The sequence below is a fragment of the Rhagoletis zephyria genome, unplaced genomic scaffold (assembly GCF_001687245.7).
Source record: "Rhagoletis zephyria isolate East Lansing unplaced genomic scaffold, Rhagoletis_zephyria_1.1 Rzeph_scaffold_00223, whole genome shotgun sequence".
NCBI classification, from domain to species: domain Eukaryota; kingdom Metazoa; phylum Arthropoda; class Insecta; order Diptera; family Tephritidae; genus Rhagoletis; species Rhagoletis zephyria.
Window position 1 is genome coordinate 237563 of NW_016157307.1, and position 19880 is coordinate 257442.

Genomic DNA, 19880 nt, shown 5'->3' on the forward strand with positions numbered 1-19880 from the left:
CATTTGAACCCGGACCCTCCTGAAATAAATAGTAGCAAGCATCTCTGCGCACTGAGTTACAGCCACGCATGTAAATGTGTGTTCAAATGTTCACTTTGCATCCAGGCCAGACCAAGCGCTTGGGACATTCACAGGGTGGTGTTCTTTACATTTTTTTTTTGTATTGAATTGCAAGACAACACCGCCCTGTCACTGCCAAACTGTACTTTTCGTCTATCTCTAGGCCGGTTCCTTGGGGACTGGTCGAAGGCCGACATTTTCGATGCAAGCAAATGTCCAATTCTGACCAGTCAAATTGTATCCAATGAAGTACCATGGTGAAATGAACTGAAGGTGGCGCATTCCCGAAACCGCTACTTTGGTTTTGCCGACTTTGACATTTATGGCAATACGTAAACAAACTTTTTATTTAGAAACAAGTGCAAACGTATTGTGTACTTTCAAGTGAAAAATCGAAGTAATTCGTGTGTACTGAAGTAAAAAACGTTTTATTTGTAATAAAAACTTTATAAAAATATCGTGTCGTGTGTTGAATTGCCGTAGGGGTAAAGCCCCCAAATGCAGTTTTTTTTTGTTTCCCCGCGACGACGCCTTGGCCTGAAAGTGGGTAGAGTTCTGCCGGCAGGAGAAGCCATACAATTTAGACACCAGCGTAATATGCATGAAGCACTTTACGGACCACTTTTAAACACGACATGTTAAGTTGAAAACGTTGAAATACCACAAATTACAAATTAAAATCGGAGGTAAGCAAGCATCGACCACTTTCTGCAGGAAAACATGCGCTGCGACAAGATATTATCACTTTTTCGGCACCTGCAATACAAACACAAAAATTCTAAATAGTTAATTAATAAGACCTATTCTTTTGAACACATTTCAAGAGTGGTTGTACATTTTTTGTTAACGTAGTGCTTAATTTGCTATATTCAAAGATGGTTTGAGAAATTGGTGAATCGAGAAGAAAACACGTTATCTCACTGCAAATTCACAACTGTCAACTCATTGTTCTTCGCCATATTCTTTGTTTACCCGTTGCCACAAATGTCATTCTGCGGGAATGCGCAATCTTGTATTCTATCGTTCTTGATGAAGTACTAGTCCTTAGCGGACAATTGGCCTCCTAATTGATGCAGGGTGTAGGTATGCATATGTAGTGCATACATACATATGTATGTATGTTCCTGTGTTGATATTTGAGGTTTTAAATTGTACAAAATGAACGATAAAAACTGTAACTTTTTGAACTTAATTGTACTTTTCACCCTTTCCTTCAATACACTACCTCCCGTTTTCCTTCAACAAACATAAACCTTTTTTCTACTACACTGAGTTCATCTTTCAGTTCATTGTATAGCTTAAGTTGGTGTAGACTTAATTTAACGTAACTTATCATTGAGATCTCTCCAACTAGCCCATAAAGTCATAAATAGATTCTCAAATTATATTCCAAAAATTATATATAAAAAAATTTAAATTAATCTGAAAAAAATAAAAAATATAGCCCAACCCGGCTAACCGTATAATTTTGTCGCGAGATGCACATACATATATTCAAGTATGAAAACAATAACGGCTAAAAAGAAATACAGAAGATATAAAATAAGAAGATACAATTTTTTACTTTCAACCCTCAAGTTATTCAATTCCACCATTTTCAAAAATTGTTTCAAAATAAATAGCGATGAGGGATATTTCACTCACCGGTGATAACAAAAAAATCGCGATAACCACATCACGCAACACTAACAGTACCATTCACAATCACGTTTACTTTCAAAATTACAATTTCGTTTTGTACCAAATATGAATGTGTACGGTAATATCTATATCACGCCATTTTAAAGTGACATTGTGTGCCACTTATGTTTATTTATTTATTTTTAAGAATTTTCAATTAAAATACAGTTCATTCCCAGACAAACCCCATATATATCAAAGTTCAACAATTTGTAGAAAACTACAAAAAAGTGCAACAAATTATCACATAAATTTCAAACTATTTTCTCGGAAGTGTTAGAATTTTTTTGAGTACACAGTTTTTTAGCCCCTGCACGAATTGCCGTTAATTTATTATTATAATAAAAAAAAATCGTTAGTAATAAAAAAATTTTAAATAAATAATGGTGTATATAACTGGAGAAAAAGGGAACCAGAGTTTTTCGATCGAAAAATATTAATTTTTAAGAAGTCGATACCATTTATACGAAAAGTTGTTTTTCCCCATATAAAATACAGTGAAAACTTTGAGTGCTTTACATATTAAAAAAAAAAATAATGTCGCTTACGTTATTTTGGCAGTAAGGGCTCGATATGTGCTTCTTTCCACTAAAATTTTTACGAAAGTTGTTGAATTTTTTTAAATATTGAACAAAGTTTGGATGTGCATTTTTTTTAATTAAAAATAGAATGTTATAATTAAATCCATAGTCGTAAACAAAAACTTAATGCCTATTACTTGCTCTAACATATACAGAGAATTTGTATGCTTGTTTGCATAACGAAAAACAAACTTATAGGACCCCTAAACCACACAAAATCATTGCAAAGACATTCCTGGTTGTATTTCCCTTATAAAAGTAACCAAATTAAACTTATAAATAAATATAAAATTTTATGGCTTTAAATAACAAGAAAAAAATTATTTACCTTTAAACTAGTAATATTGTTCATATTTTTCGAAAATTAATTTCTGTCAGCCAAGGTATCAAAATGAAACATATGTGAATAAAAAAGTATGTGGGTAATTGGGTATTTTTCCAATTTTCGGAGATGGCCTGGCATAACTGAAATCGTTTGGCACATCCTCTCTTTCGAAAGAAACAAAATTCGACACTCGCTGAATGCTCACAACAACGGGAATTATAAGTACTCACTCTCTTTAAAATTCTTAAGTACACTGTTGCCACATCATGTTTTTTTTGAAGCTTGGTGCGTTTTTTGGTGCTTTTTGTTTTAGTTTGAGACACCAAAACTGTAAATCTGAAACAAAAATAGAAGTTAAATTTAGAGAAATTGGATGTTTCCTAAGGAACCACGGTGAATTTATACAAGGTGGTGTTGTAAAATCAGCTGATTTCTGCGCCTTATATGTATGTATTTTGCTTTTGCTTTTACTGATTTGACAGCACACCCATCAAAAGCAAAAACAAAATACATGTAAACTTTGGGGCGAATTGAGATTTGGCATAACACCTACAATACAAAATACATGTGGTTGTTGTTGTTGTAATCTACATTCGCCAGTTACACCACCTTGTATAATTTCGCGTTGTAAGGAACTTTACAAAAATGGGCAAAAAATCATGGCACAATGACAATCATAAGCGAGAGCATATGTTTGTCAAAAAAATATGTGGCAGCAATTTCAATCGTGTCAGAACTACATACGGTAATTTGACATTGCCTGCAAAAACGTCCATCTTGCTGGGGGCAGAAATTGATCTTTACGCTACGCGCACACTGCAGCCGGCATCGGCCGAATTCTGCTCGGCCGATATCGGCTATATGCGGGCGATATGAATAAACACTTGTGATTATATGAGCGCTCTGACACATAAACCGATAACCGAACCGACATCGGCCGTTGACGTCAGTGACGATAAATTCAAACATGTTTGTTTTTCTCGTCCGATGTCAGGTGAAAAGTACCAAATGGACTGCGAAAAATTAAGTAATTGGGTGCAAAAACAAAACAATTACATATAAAATCACATGTTTAGAGTATGTCAATTAAAATGTATCAAAATATTTCACTACTTACAAAATTGTAATGAAAACTGGGATTTGTGTGTACAAATACGGTCGGCAAATAATCTGGTTAAGTGTGCAGATCAGTTTGGACGGTCAAATTGTTTGGTCGAAATCGGTCGGCCTATCGGATGCAATATGCGCCTAGCGTTAGACCTTTAATTTGGTATGAATTTGTTATATTTTTTACGGATATTAAAAAGCACCAGCATCTCCTAACGTTAAAATGAATAACGAACCTTCGACCGGCGAGCAAGAAACATTAATTTTTATTAATTTCAATCTGCATACCTAAAATAAAATTGTGTATGCATACAAAGTCCATTAAATCCTCCACTATAAAATTTTGTGCTTTTTTCGAGAAAAAACGCAATTTTTCTGGGTTTTGCGCTTTTTCAAATTGAAAACTTGGCAACACTGCTTAAATAGCAGGGTCTGTTTTCGAATACATACCGGTATTCAGCTACGTTGCATGACCTCTCACTCACTCCGTCCAGCTCAATTTGTTTTGAAATGAGAGTAAAGCGGAGAACCTTCGAGCAAATTTTATCTTTCATATTTTAGCTATATTCTTAAATATACGAAATTTCTAGATTACTGGACGCACGGGCAATGTGCGGACTACTCCTCTTTTGTGGTACATCTATCACCATCTTCGGTAAATAGCATTTCTATCACATATACCATTGTAAGCTTAAAATCTACCACATTTTACAAATTTTGCTCATCTTACAATGTAGATGATTTTGCCATCCCTAATGTTCTGTTAATGATATGTACTATTGTTAATTGAATAATTGCGAAAGCGAAATTTGCCCTAATATTTGCATTTCATTTTCTAAGTGTTAGTATGTACATCTATTACGTTTCAACACATGGCTAATTTGCTAAGTGCTAGTGTAAGTAAATTGGTGCAATAAGTTTTAATAGAAAATCTGTCAAAAAAGCTGCAACAAGTTTTAGAGTCGCCTTTATTTCGACTATGAATATGTACAAAATAGAAAAATGTGTGATATGATAAATTTATTAAGCTATTTTAATAAAAATTTTTAAGTACTGCATCTTTTATAATAGAGGCTAATAAAATACGTCATAAATTTACCACAATTTTTAGGGCTTATCTATGGATACTAAAATGAAATTTGAGAGTCCGCACACTGCCCACGGTCAATAACCCTTGTTTGAAACAGCAGACCGTCGGCACTTCATCCATGACCTAGACAACATGCATACATATCTACACACATACATAACTGAAATTTATACCCAGCCAGCAAAGAAACGTAAATTTTGCCGACTGCAGTTTAGTTCAATTTTTCCGTATCCGAAAACACATACAAAAAAACTCCTACAGTTATCATCAATTTCCGTAACCGGAAAACGTTCGAAAAAGATGATGTCACTTGAAAGTAATAATTGGCTGAGCGTGCAGAGGAGTGTGCCGCTATTTGTTAGCTTCCAGAAGATGCTGGGTTCAAATTTCGTCAGGCGCTTCCTATTATTTTATTTCTTTTGAACCATGAAAAAGTATCTGTGAAATGCAGAAGGAAAGCGTATTGAACGAAAAATGCAATCAGACAAATTTCAGAAAAAACAGCCGAAAACGTATCCTTTTCACCATCATTTTCGGTACTTTTCTGTACATACATACGTTTCTGCCGCACACTTTAGTGGGAAAATGGATCATTAACGTTTCCGGATATGGAATCGGTAAACGGACAAAAATCCGGTTTTCCAGGACTTTTTTCCGTTTTCGGATTTTTTGCTGGCTGGGTAATGCGACCGCTCAGGTATAAATACCGGCAAATCTACGAAACAGGCAACAGTTGTAAACAATCATCAGAATTTAAACTCTGGAATTTGTTGAGTCGCTGAAGCGTTATAGAAATAAATTAAAGAAGAATTATTAACCAAAGGAAAGAGATGAGTACACTGCCAGCAATATTGGGTTTGATCAGCGACATGGATCGTCTGACTACGGCCATTTCACCGTATTATCACAACTACCACTGGCCTCTTAGTCATCAATTGAGCATAGGTAAACCTGAAAGAGCAATTTCGCCTTTAGTTGGCAAAGATGGTTTTCAAGTGTCTATGGATGTGGCTCATTTCAAGCCAAGCGAATTGAATGTTAAAGTTGTCGACAATACCGTCGTCGTGGAGGGCAAACATGAAGAGCGTGAGGATGAACATGGCTATATATCTCGTAATTTTGTTCGCCGCTATATTCTTCCTAAAGGTTATGATGCTAGCAATGTAATGGGTTCGCTTTCCTCGGATGGTGTACTAACGGTTGTTGCTCCTAAGCCATATTCAGAGGATAAGTCCAACGAACGTGTTATACAAATACAACAGACTGGTCCGGCACACTTGAACGTAAACGAAAATCCAGAAAAGAAAAATTAGTCTGTCTATTCTTTTAACTGAAAAAAACACTCCTAGAATCAAGGATATTCATACTTCATACATACATACCTCGAGCTGGACTGGAGCTTAATTTATTTATTTTTGTCGTCAATACCCTTAATTTATTTTTTGACGTCAATACGCTTAATTTATTTATTATTTATATTATTTTTATTATGTGTATAATGTATTTCAAACTTCTGAAATAAAAATGTGAATTTTTCTATTAAAAGTAGTTGAGGGCTTTGTTTTATATTAGCAGATGCACATAGTACATATGAACGTAAATAAGCACGCAACGTTAGCATTAACAGGTTCATTCCTTTTTGCATATTCTTTAATTTCCGTTAATTTAAATCCAGTTGAGTTTGACACTTCAAGATTTTGCCAGCAAAAATTCTTCTGACTACTTCGGACCCAAAATTTCAAAATGTGCCTAATGGTCTTCAAAAATAGTGCCGAAGAGAAAATGAAAGTGCCACAAAATTAAAATATCTTTCTTGTAAGGTCTTTTAAGAACAACATATTTTTAGAATAGACTGAGGTAATATAATAATTATTAATTAACCAAATTATTACAGTAAAGCATTTTGATGAAGGATTCCATCAGACATATACACATAAATGCATGCTAAAATAACACAGCATTCTAACTACGAAGAGGAAATGCACAGAATTATAGCTAATCTGACGTGTTATATGCGAAATAACGGCGGTGAGACAGTTTCACCAGTTAATATTTTTATTTATTTTTGATTTTATATAAAGTCTAACTCATAATTATTTTAATTTTTTAGTGCTTTTAATTTTCACTTTCTGTAATTTTTCAATCTATAATGTAGTATGCGATTATTTGTTATATAGTATATTGGCATATTATGCTAAGTTTCTATAATGGGCCGAATGAATAAAAACAAAGCAATTGCTTTTCCTTACAATTGCATACCTTTTACTTCAATCTTGTTTGAATAAATCGAGAAAACTGTAAGAAATTTTAATAAAAAACAATTGCTTATTTTTTATTCATACGGCCCAATTTATGGTTGTACCAAAGCAGGATGAATTGTGCCAAAGGGCGTCTGCGAATGAAAGTGCCAGAAATGGCACTATTGTGCCTATTTTTCCATCACTGGCCTTGCGCTTCTTTATTGTATTCGAAGAGGGGAATTCATCATCTCAACGGTCGATGTTATGCAGAAATTTTGTTTGGCAAACTGCGTGCAATTGTTGTTGCAGCAAACTCGGAGAGAGCGAGTTTGGCGACTCTCACAGCAAACTAATTTTGTTTGGTCAAACTGCAGCAAATTCGGTGTTGTCATATACAAAAATTTTAAATTTTGCGCGTTATGTACATCTGAAATTCTCATTTCGTGTTGGCAATAGCCATGAAAACCATAATGAACGTGCAACCCTGTGCCAAACTCGACATAACCACCTCCGAGCAAACTAAGCAGCCGCCATTTAATTTGGCAAACAAAAGTTTGTCTGCATAACACCGACCAACGTTTTTAATTATAATTCCTCTCTTCGTTCGAAAAGTCTCTCTCACGCTCTTTTCTATCATATTCAGCAACTGAATCGTTCCCTAAACTAGAAACTTGCAAAATTAAGGGTTAAAAAGAGATTACTTAAAGTTTGAATTAAAAGCAAATAAAAAAACAATAGAACCATAAAATTGTATTTACCTAAAAATCCCATAATGAGACGCAAAATCCCACGCGCCCTTTTATGGTGCGAAAGTCCCAAACTATGGGCGAAATACAGGAGTTGGCAACATTGATCTCAACGTTTTTAATTATAATTTCTCTCTTCGTTCGAAAAGTCTCTTTCATGCTCTTTTCTATCGTATTCAGCAACTGAATCGTTCCATAACTAAACGAAGAGAATACACATTCTCATCGACTTGTTCTTTTTTTTTTGAATTTTCGAGAATTTACTGGCAATTTCGACAGACATATAAAAGCCGAAGGAACGCTGATTTTTCCATCATTTTTTCGCGAACGAAGGAATAGAATACGTTTGATACGTGCTCGAGGAAGTGTGTTAATTCATTGTAAATTTAATATTTTTAACTAAAAGTATTTAACAAATATACCGTTTTTTTTTGAAAAAATGTCGAGTTTGCCAATTCTATTGAACTTGATTGACGAGTTGGACAACCCCTTGTACTACGGCAACGATTTCGGATTGGGATTGCACCCGCACCACATTCACCGTCATCGCCGGCACAATGAACCGGCTGCTTCAAATCTTCTTGGCTATACACTGCCGCTAAGCTTAGTAAATCGTTTAGGTGAACGCCCATTGAGTCGCCGAGGCCGCCAGGGCGAAGGTAAATTGTCGGTGGTAGGAAAAGATGGTTTACAAGTGTGTATGGATGTGGCACAATTCAAGCCAAGTGAGCTGTCTGTGAAAGTCGTTGACAACAGCATTGTTGTCGAGGGCAAGCACGAGGAGCGAGAGGATGAGCATGGGTACATTTCACGACACTTTGTCCGTCGATATGCACTACCAAAGGGGTATAACGCCGATAATGTAATTTCCACGCTGTCGTCAGACGGTGTTCTAACAGTCAGTGCTCCTAAGCCACAGGAGGAAGCATCGAATGAACGTGTTGTACAAATTCAACAGACTGGTCCAGCTCATTTGAATGTTAAACAAAATGCAGAAGAGAAGATCGGAGATGCCAACGGAGAGGCTGAAAAGAAATAAATCGTGGCTGAAAGTTTGAAAGATAACTCATATATATATATATAGTATACATATAATACATACATTCTCTAATACATTCATACATATTTTGATTCATTCCATATGTGCATTTTATGTTTTTAAGGCGTAATTTTCAAAATTGCTATTTATGAATTTGTTCTACGTATACGCATTGTAATTGAATTTCTTAAATTTTACTTTAATGAAATATGAATAAAAAAGGAAATCAAAGTAACGAAGACGAAACTACCAAATGGCGGGACCGATCTCGTTCATATTTGGAACATATGTCAGCACCTTGAAGGGAAATATTCCGGCTAAAAATTTAATCGCTAGGTGGCGCTGGGTCGGGATGCTCCTAAATGCTGCATTTAGTTGCAGATTTGGCTCATACACTGAAAATAAAATCTGCGTAAATATAATGAAAACTTGCGCAAATCTTACGAAATTTTTCGTAATTTTGAGCCACGAAAGTTTTCGTTGATTGTACAAAACCGTTATCGTACATACTATTATGAACGAAAGTGTCGTACATTGTACAAAAACCAAAACTACGAAAGTTTTTCGTAGCACTTTTACGAAATTTTATTTTCAGTGTATTTAGAACATTTCGATGGCTGAGTGGAAGATCGACCTATCTCGGCAGCCAGTTCGAAAAAGCTCTATATCAAAAAACTTTTCAAGAACGCCCTATTCCAGAATTTAATTGAAAAACACCCTATTTTAAAATTCGGTTCAAAAATGCCCTATCTCACTTCAAAATGTATTGAAAATATACTGATATAGGGCGTTTTTGAATCGGCAGCTGAGATAGGGCGTTTTCGAACTGGCTGCCGTGATAGGTCGATCTTCCACTCAGCCATCGATTTGTTAGCCAATTGAAAAGGAATATTTGAACTAAAAAATTACATGAAAGGAGGCGCTGGGGTCGGAAAATTCCTAACGTTCTTATACAGTGGGAGAATGATAGATATGTACCCATAAACATTCTTCAAAAAAAAAGGTTGAAGCCCCTTTATTGAGGGCACCAATATATCTCTTAAACCAACAGCGCTGGAGAGCTGAGACTTAGCACGGATGCATAAATTGTAAATACCCTACTTATGGCGAAAACTGTGAGCTATTGGAAAAGGGGGCGTGGCACCTCCCATATAAACTTAACTTCTCATATCGCCTATCTCTGGAACCGCCGCACATATGTTATCAATACCGTATTTTCAGCGAAAAGTGGCAGGTATTGGAAAATGGGTTGTGGCACCTCGCATACAACCTGATTCTCATATCGCTTATCGATGGAACCGCTTAAGTCAACGTACTGAAAATTTGACACAGCTATGTATATATCGTCGTTTAAAGTTCAAAACCGCGTATCGTCATTCTGGAAAACCGCGTAACTGAACCGCCGAAAATTTGGGTTTGCCCGCACATGCTCTTGGCTCAACCCGTATCCATTCGTCCTGAAATATACTAGCCAGAATTGCGACTGCTTCATAAAAAAGAGAACCATTTTAAAATATAATGGCCTTATTCATAAAAAATAAAGTAGCTTTATAAAAGGTTTATAAATTGAAAAATGTATGAAAACTACTACTTTATTTTTTATGAATAAGGCTATAAGTGTTTTTACTCTCTAGAAAATAATGTATGCAACCTCACATACGCGGCTTTGCATTTTGTTTATACGCGGTTTTGTACTTTAAACGACGATTTGTTATTAATACTGTGCTCACGACGGAAAGTAGAAGGTATTGGAAAAGGGGGCGTGGAACCTCCCAGACAAATCGCTTATTTCGCAGAAAATTTATCCAATGGATGGCGCTGCTGACGATATAGATATAGAAACTCCATGTGTTTACTTTTCAGATAGCTAAATGAAATTTTGTAAGTGCGCCTATGCCTGACGCCCTCATACACCCTAAATGCAATCTTGCACCTACCTCCGATTGATGAAATTGCTCGGGGCGGCCGTTAGTACAGCAGTAATACTCAAAGAAACCAGTTCATAAATATTAAGGTAAATTGTAAAAGTGGCAAATCGACAAGGAAAGATTCGAACACATGGCTTCATTTGAACGATATTTAAGAGATCACACGACTCTTTTAGTCAATGTACGGGAAAACTTTTCATCTTAAGGGAAGGAGGGAGGGGGGGGGGGCGTCGAGGATTCTTGGCCCTCCTATAACTGAAAACGCTCATCTGTGCTCTTAAGTTTCCTTAGAAGGACTTTTATTGGCTTACATGGTACATCGGACTAATGTTGTAGTTGCAAGGTCATAGAAGAATATTACGCACGCTTGGCAGAGGTAGGAAATAAGACCATCGGTAAAACTCTTGGCATCGAAAGGGATTAGTATCCATTTGGAATCACAGCGATAATATTCTTGGCCTATGTGTGAGGAGGATTCTGCTCTTTATTCGTTTCAATTTAAACTAAAAATGTTTACTTTACAGAGCGCTTTTGCTATTAAACGCTATTTTTTTATTGGCCAACGCAAAAGATCTTATTAGGCACCGCGAAGCAAGGGGGCACTGGCTAGTTTTATTATATATTGTTTATAAATGAATTATAGTTTTATAAATCATATGTTTTGAGTCATATGTTTTTGAGAAAAATACACCAGAGCTGGGTAAATGCAATTACATTACAATTACAATTACATTCCTCAGTAATTGTAATTAGGATTCAATTCCTTTAGCCCACAGCAAAGGAATCGATTACTTTTTCAATTCCTTGAAGTAATTTCAAATGGAATTGTTTTTTTCTTTAATTCCATTACAAGGAATTTCATATTGTAATTGGAATAAATTACGTGCTAGTAATGTAATTTCTTTTATTTCAATTCCTTTGAAAGGAATTGAAAATGTAATTTTTTTTCCAATTCCTTTCAAAGGAATTGAAAATGTAATTGATTTTTTTTCCAATTCCATTCCTCAAAGTAATTTAAAAAGTAATCGAAAAATTTATAAAAAAAAATTGTTTACTGTTGAATTGCAATAGCTTTGTTAAATTTCTTGGTTGCTAACTGCCTTGAATAAACAACTTATACCTAAGTAGTATTACTAATTGGACTTTAAGAAAACTGAATAGCTTAGACTGTAGCTGTTCAGTTTATAGGGTAACGGTTAAATTTTCCAGATCCTACCGCGAACGCGCTTCGCGGCAGATGAGACCCATAAATGTTGCTGCCTTGGGCACTGCTGTTCTCTTGGACTAATCCCTGCGTATTTATAAAAATGCACCGAGTTAATTGCGTATATTATGGTACCCTTAATTCTACCCAAAATGGCGTGCCTTCTGGGGCCTTTGAAGTACTCTTACTGGTATCCTGCGTTACAAATGAGGATAGAGTCCGCTTGAATTACGAGCCCTGTGGGACTGGAGATCCTACCTCCTAAGAGTTTTATAAACAAATTTCATTGCTATGGCTAAATTTTGATGATAACACTGTAACGACGCTAAAATTACACAAAAAACGCCGAGAGACGTAAAATTAATTTTAAGTAGTATGTTACGGAACTGTATACCGTTTTTTTTTAGATAAGGTCATTTAGTCAAGTTATTTTCATTTTAAGTTTTCATTGCGAATGAAAAAAATCAAACTTAAACATGGTCATACGGTCATGTACGATATGGCGTATGGGTAACATTATTTCCTGCTAGTATTTTATACAAAAAATTATTACACTTTCACTTAACCCTTGCAAATCACAATGGGCTATGATCGGGCCTAAGTGTGCTGGCGCCCTCTGGGCCTAGCAGCCACTTCAACCTAACCCTTGCAAACTTGTTTATTTATCCATCGATTTTCATCGGTAGTAGTGTTTTAAGCCGCAAAACAAGCAGATATTGGCTAGTCTATACTAATATATATTTTGAAAAGCATTTTTTTCTGTTCGCAAAGCTCGAGAAAGGCCGTACCGATTTTTTTGAAATTTCGGAATATACTGCAGACTTTCCACGGATGGTTATAGGCTAAAAAAAGTTTCGATATTGAAAGGGGGCGTGGCACCTCCCATACAAACCGAATTTTTCAAACTGCATATATTTGTGGTAGAGGACTAGAACTGGGTATGGTGATATCTATATACATATATAAGACCAATTCCATACTCATGGAGAAAAATTTGCATGGTTGGAGAATGGCGTGTGGCACCTCCCATATAAACCGAACTTTTCATATTGCATATTTCTGGAAGTGTTCATGGTAGACTGTAAGCCTTTTCAAAACTCTTTAGTTTGACACCCACATGCCAACATTTCATTTACTTTATCAATTTAACTGAGTTACAATTTCCAAATAGGTGGCAGCCCCCCTCAAAAATATTTCCAACAGTTATCTTTCTTAAACCTCTTTAATTTGATACCCATATTGTAATATTTTATTTATTTTATCAATGTAATTTAGTTAAATTTTCAAACAGATGGCAACCCTCCTCAAACATATTTTTGGCAGTAAGCCTTCTTAAAACTCTTTAGTTTGACACCCACATGGCAATATTTCATTTTTTTTAACAATTTGACTGAGTTTAAATTTTCAAATAGGAGGCCACCCTCGTCAAAAATACTTCCAGCAGTTATCTTTCTTAAACCTCTTTAACTTAATACCCATATTGTAATAATTCATTGATTTTAAATTAATTAAATTTTAAAATAGGTGGCAACCCACCAAATTTTTGCGATATCATTGGTTCTGGTATTATACCGAATAATAAAAAAAATATTATTCAAATCGGTTCAGCCGTTCTCGGGTTTTGATGACCGTGACATACGAACACAACATTTTTATATATATAGATATACATAGAAGATGTCCAATGTGTGCTTTCGATTTTAATCTTTGACCACAACGAAAATTCCACATTGTACATTCGTGAATGAACTTTCAGTTTCTCGATTACTTTTACAATTCCTTTGAGTAATTGAAAAAACTAAAGTACTCTTGCAATTCCAGGTAATGGAATTGAAAAAAAAATCAATTACATTTTCAATTCCTTTCAAAGGAATTGGAGACAAAAATTACATTACTAGCACGTAATTTATTCCAATTACAATATGAAATTCCTTGTAATGGAATTAAAGAAAAAACCAATTACATATGAAATTACTTCAAGGAATTGAAAAAGTAATCGATTCCTTTGCTGTGGACTGAAGGAATTGATTCCTAATTAATACAATTCCTTGTAATCTGTAATTGGGAGTAATTTGATTCCTAAAGGAATCATTACGACCCAGCTCTGAAATACACCGTAGTAATTTGAAAATTAAAAAAAATTACATTACTCGACTGAAAAATATGATATTCGACGGCACAGTGTGCTTTTTTGACACTTCATGCGGATTAATCGTAGCGCTTTCAACAGAAGCAATATTTTGTATGAAACAAAACGGCTTTGAAAGCTAAAAAAATATTGCCATTGAGCCACAATTATTCCTTGACCTTAAAAAATTTTTCAAAAATAGTGTTTTTCGAAAAAAAACATGCAAAATCCAACGAATATATTCAACAAAAAAACATTTTTTGTATTTTTACTATACTAATATTATAGATTTTGAGACGAGAAACACGATTCCACTGTTTAAAAAACGAAAAAAAAAATGTCAGCCCCTCAATTTGGAAAATGCATTATATATCTTGATTTGCCTGCAGCTGTGCATCCTTCACACAATTTTATATCCCTCGAACAACAAGTGAGTTTTAGTGCTATTCAAGACCTTCAATTTAAACCAAGATAGAAGTCGCTAGGCCCTTTGAGAGTTAAATTATTACGATTCTAAAGTTAAACATCGAAATTTCATTCGACATTAAAGGTAGTTTTTTTTCTAATTTCGGAGTAAAAACTAGTACAGCAGGTTCGAAGTTTGGTTTAGAATAATTATAACTCGGCTCTCGAATTGCACTAAAACGCACTTATTGTTCGAGGGATATAAAATTTAGTGAAGGATGCAAAGCTGCAGGCAAAAAGAAAAAAATGCAATAAATAATGATTTTTTTTTTTTTTTAATTAAGGTGTTAAATTTTTTCGAATTTTGAACAGTCAATAGTGTTGCTCGTCTCAGAATCTATAATATTAGTATAATAAATTTTTTTTTGTGGAATATATTCGTTGGATTTTGCATGTTTTTTTTTTTTGAAGATCACTATTTTTGACCAATTTTTTTAAGGTAATTGTGACTCAATGGCAATATTTTTACGTGAAAGGGAATCAGTTTAGCTTTCAAAACCATTTTGTTTCGTATCAAAATGCTGCTTCTGTCGAAAGCGCTACGATTAATTCGCATGCAGTGTTCAAAAAGCGCACTGGGCGGCTTGTGAAAGGACAAGACATTTATTTTAAAGTGCTGTGCATATTTTTTCAGATAAGAGTTCAGCGACAAAATCTATTAAGGCTTGTTTTCACTATGTCAAATTCAATGGCATTTGTCGTCAGATAAGTGAAAACACATTGTCAAATGAGGTTAAAATGCGCTATATCGATTGATTTCGATAAGGATAGATTTTCAGTCATCATGTACATGCACAGCTATATCGGCTATCTGTCTGTTTTTGGCCTATAATTTAATCGGTAAAGGTACGGGTAAATGAGATAAAGTTGTGTCAAAATATGTCGACAAATTTTGGCCAATTTGGAAATGACCAAATTCATATCAGAAAAAAATTTCAATTAGCACGAAATTGTTCCGGAAGTAGAATCACAACACCAATAGTGTAATTGAAATTCTTAACCAAACCCGGATTTCTCGACCGACCCGTAGAACCGTCCCTGCCGGAATTAACTGCAGTTGATCCGAATTAAGTCAGAGTTAATCCAGATCAACGCTACCGTCTGTTTAAGCTTTAAGCTAGCGATATTTCGCTTCGATATGAATTTTAACCTTTTTACACTTAAAAATACTCAGGCGAAAAATTGCAAATTTAATAAGGGCATTAAAAAATGTTTACCCTAGAATGCAAAAAGATTTGGAGGTCTTACTATATGGGCCTAGGTCTTTAATCCTGAGTTGGAATCATTCCGCGCCCAGACAATAACACTTAAATTGTTGCACAGTGTTATATGGGAAAAATTTATTTCTCTCTTTTTAAGGACATCGAAAATATGTACGTAAAAGTATATGAATGAAATTAATACGAATTCATGATGAACCCAGCTTAATTACCCATTCAATATTCGGTTACTTTAGCGCAGGTGCGAAAATTCGGTCCAAAACACAATTGAGAGAATAAATTTGATTTCATTATGGGGTCAAAATTGGAAGCACTGCACCTCCCTTTCGCTCTTTTAAATTATTCCAAGAGAGTTTGCTCACAATGTCCGCGCAGGTATAAAACATCCTTGCTATACACATTTTGCCCATATTCGACTGAAAACTCGGCTTGAAGCTAGTCGATTCAATTATTGCTGTTTTAAATTTTCTAAAACAAAAATTATATACACAAGTTCATAAATACATATATAAAAATGAATATCCGCAATGTTCCACCATTTGTTTTGAGCTTGGACTCAAGACCATACGTCAATCACGATATGTATCCAAATCATATTTATCGACGATTCCACGAGCGTGAACATCATCCATTGGATTTAGCCACATTGGGATTGATTGCGCGTTTGGGTCCACATGCTCATCATTTGGTGGCTAACAAGCACAATCAAGAGCTCAATGTTGCAAGTCGTTTCGGCAAAAAAGGCTTTGAAGTCCACCTTGACGTTGGCCTATTCGAACCTGAGGATCTTAATGTGAAAATAGTGGACGATTCATTGGTGATTGAGGGAAAGCACGAAGAACGTGAAGACGACCATGGACATATTTCACGTCACTTTGTACGTCGTTATGTGCTTCCCAAAGGCTTTGATCCGGATACCATTGTGTCGACATTATCATCGGATGGTGCACTGACTGTGCGTGTTCCCTCTCCGCCACCACCACCAGAAGAACAGAAAAAGGAGCGGATCATAGCCATACAGCAAGTTGGACCATCTGAAATATTTTCTAAAACCAAAAGTCAGGAAGAGGCCGACGCCTCTGCCGCAAAACTTTCGTCAAAATAAGCATACATGTACATACTATGTATAAGTATGTACATACACATGTAGTGAAGTGTAAGTCACATACATAAATACATACTTATAAAAGGCATAACTTTACATTTCCTGCATATGAATGTTTGTCTGTATACATATTTATATGAACGTGTCAACATTGCACTAAATATTTATTTGAATAACTGCCATTTTTATATTTGTGCGTATGGATGTATTTTAAAATAATAAGAGATTCTGCTTAAAAATATTAAAACTTACAATACATATCGCTAGCTTAGAATGAAAAGTTGCTAAGTCCTATTTCAAAAATTTTACAGGAGAGGAAAAAATCTTCCTATAGCCATTTTCTTTAACTATTTCGCAAGACTTTGAATCAAACATTTTGCGCGTTTAAAGCACAGCAAAATTCCATAAGAATCAGAAGGATTCGATATTTATTAAAAGATGTCGTATTATTTTCGCCTTATCGGATTTGTGGTGCTTCTTTTGGACTTAGCAAATTTTCCTTTTATTGCTTATGAAGAGGAAAAAATAAAACAAGTACCTTTATAATTTTCGAAACGATGCGTATTCAATTTCTCTAGCCTCCTATATCAAAATATGAGTTTTCATAAAAAGTGGACTTAGCATGTTTTCACTCTAAGCTAGCGATATGTATTCACGATGTATTATATAGAACCTTTAATAATGTCTTATACAAAATAATTTATTTATTAAAGCGTATCCTTATCCTATTGGAAAATCATATCTTATAGAATTCCAATAGATTAAAAAACAACTTTTCTACTTTTTATCGCACTTTTTTAATATTATAAATATTTTAAATATACATATGTACATAAGTATACATATGTATGTAATAAATATGAAGAAATTAAAAAGTTCCATACAAGACTTTGAATAAGTAATATTTTGCTAATATGGCGGTGACACAATGTGATTTTAGAAGAATAACGTGTCAAGGTAAAATTTTCAGTACAGAACTAGTATATATGTATGGCGTTTGCAAATATAGGTTTCGAAGACAATGTGAAAATTTTCACTGAAATTTTCACAGAAATGGATTTCTCATACTCAACAACCCCTTATAGCATTTTTTTCATACAAAATTAAGCACTTTTAGACCCATGGTTTCTTCGGTAAGTTTGCTTAGAATTACACGTAGAATCGTTCTGTGCTATATGGGCATAGTGGAAAAATTCTCCCATAAAAACTGATCCGCCCTAATGTACGTACATTCACTAATCAGTTGATATCGACAAAGTGACTACAACGGCAAAAATAAAAAATAAAAGTCGACTAGCGGATTCCGAATAAACAATTACGCACATTCACAACTAATCCAAATCAAAAAGAATTTTTGATACAATTGAATATTTGCAGTCATAGGAAATTAGATATAATCAAAATGTATTCAACAAAGTGTGATTGATTTTGACATTGCTCTCTTAAGAAATAGGCTATAATGTCAAACTGAAATGAATTCCCTTAACCCATTTGAATTTTTTTTCAAATTTTAATTTGTTCAAAAAAAAGTTACACACAAATTTTTCAAGCAACAAATTTTCTTAATAAACGGTAAATTTTTAAGAGATAAACCGCCGAGGAGAGCTAGTAAGTACATTTAAAGTTGGGTAATAAGTAAATACGTTCGACTTTTCTTGAATATTTAATGTAAGGAAACCAAGATAAAGCGGAGCAAAACGTTTGAACGGTGCGCTGAATGCAATAAAAGTCAGGACACGAAAACAGTGCGATGTTTTAAACCACCTAGTTGCGAATTAAGACGGCAGCGATGGGAAGAAAGCTGTGGTGTTGTACTACGTGATTCATCTCGCGTTTGTGAAAACCACTTCAAGAAAGTGATTTCATTAGTTATCCGTCCGAATCAAGCACTTTCAAACGAGCTCGTTCATACCCAGGCGCAGTCCCAATGCAATACGAAATAACTGATACAAGTGTGGATTTAGTACGCGATCAGGATACATTCTTTGTTGATGTCCAAACTCAAACAGGCGACTCTTTAGAATGCGCGTTGAGAACAGAAATATTTCCTCTTACCGAAATAATTAAAACCATGCAAGCAAGTATGGAAGAGCTTAATTTAAAGCTGCTCGAAGCAAAGTCTTTAATGTAAAACTATTTCGCATGAAAAAAATTTAATTTCAAAATTGTTAGAGTTAAGCTCACATATAAAATTGGAAACAAATGTAAAACCCTACTTTTATAAGTGTCGAATAATGTTTAGGATAAAAAATTTTAAAATATAAAAATAAACGCGCAAAAGCATAAAACTTGGGCAATTAAAAACAAGAAAATTGCTAAAACTATTTTATAAACAATATGTTTTATTTTATTGACGAAATATATATNGAATATTTAATGTAAGGAAACCAAGATAAAGCGGAGCAAAACGTTTGAACGGTGCGCTGAATGCAATAAAAGTCAGGACACGAAAACAGTGCGATGTTTTAAACCACCTAGTTGCGAATTAAGACGGCAGCGATGGGAAGAAAGCTGTGGTGTTGTACTACGTGATTCATCTCGCGTTTGTGAAAACCACTTCAAGAAAGTGATTTCATTAGTTATCCGTCCGAATCAAGCACTTTCAAACGAGCTCGTTCATACCCAGGCGCAGTCCCAATGCAATACGAAATAACTGATACAAGTGTGGATTTAGTACGCGATCAGGATACATTCTTTGTTGATGTCCAAACTCAAACAGGCGACTCTTTAGAATGCGCGTTGAGAACAGAAATATTTCCTCTTACCGAAATAATTAAAACCATGCAAGCAAGTATGGAAGAGCTTAATTTAAAGCTGCTCGAAGCAAAGTCTTTAATGTAAAACTATTTCGCATGAAAAAAATTTAATTTCAAAATTGTTAGAGTTAAGCTCACATATAAAATTGGAAACAAATGTAAAACCCTACTTTTATAAGTGTCGAATAATGTTTAGGATAAAAAAT

At 34.7% G+C, this 19880-nt stretch overlaps 3 protein-coding genes and 1 long non-coding RNA gene across 4 annotated transcripts; all 4 read left to right on the forward strand.

Moving 5' to 3' along the window:
- The first annotated feature begins 1070 nt into the window (after positions 1-1070).
- LOC108358227 (uncharacterized) lies at positions 1071-19119 on the forward strand. The gene is made up of 3 exons (XR_001846734.1): positions 1071-1082; positions 18078-18081; positions 18543-19119. It is a non-coding gene; the product is annotated as an uncharacterized LOC108358227 (long non-coding RNA).
- LOC108358226 (heat shock protein 23-like) lies at positions 5562-6268 on the forward strand. Its single transcript, XM_017609430.1, has one exon. The coding sequence runs from the start codon at positions 5674-5676 to the stop codon at positions 6154-6156; it is 483 nt and encodes a 160-aa protein (XP_017464919.1). The 5' UTR covers positions 5562-5673; the 3' UTR covers positions 6157-6268.
- LOC108358224 (heat shock protein 23-like) lies at positions 8130-8900 on the forward strand. The gene has a single exon (XM_017609427.1). It carries the CDS (start codon positions 8269-8271, stop codon positions 8866-8868), a length of 600 nt encoding a protein of 199 aa, XP_017464916.1. The 5' UTR covers positions 8130-8268; the 3' UTR covers positions 8869-8900.
- Positions 16211-17690, forward strand: Hsp67Bc (Heat shock gene 67Bc). The gene is made up of 2 exons (XM_017609428.1): positions 16211-17179; positions 17567-17690. The coding sequence occupies exon 1, from the start codon at positions 16328-16330 to the stop codon at positions 16916-16918; it is 591 nt and encodes a 196-aa protein (XP_017464917.1). The 5' UTR covers positions 16211-16327; the 3' UTR covers positions 16919-17179; positions 17567-17690.
- Positions 19120-19880: the final 761 nt, after the last annotated feature.

Coding starts and splice junctions, on each gene's coding strand:
- LOC108358226 (XM_017609430.1), top strand. CDS start 5,674: ATGAGTACACTGCCAGCAATATTGGGTTTGATCAGCGACATGGATCGT.
- LOC108358224 (XM_017609427.1), top strand. CDS start 8,269: ATGTCGAGTTTGCCAATTCTATTGAACTTGATTGACGAGTTGGACAAC.
- Hsp67Bc (XM_017609428.1), top strand. CDS start 16,328: ATGAATATCCGCAATGTTCCACCATTTGTTTTGAGCTTGGACTCAAGA.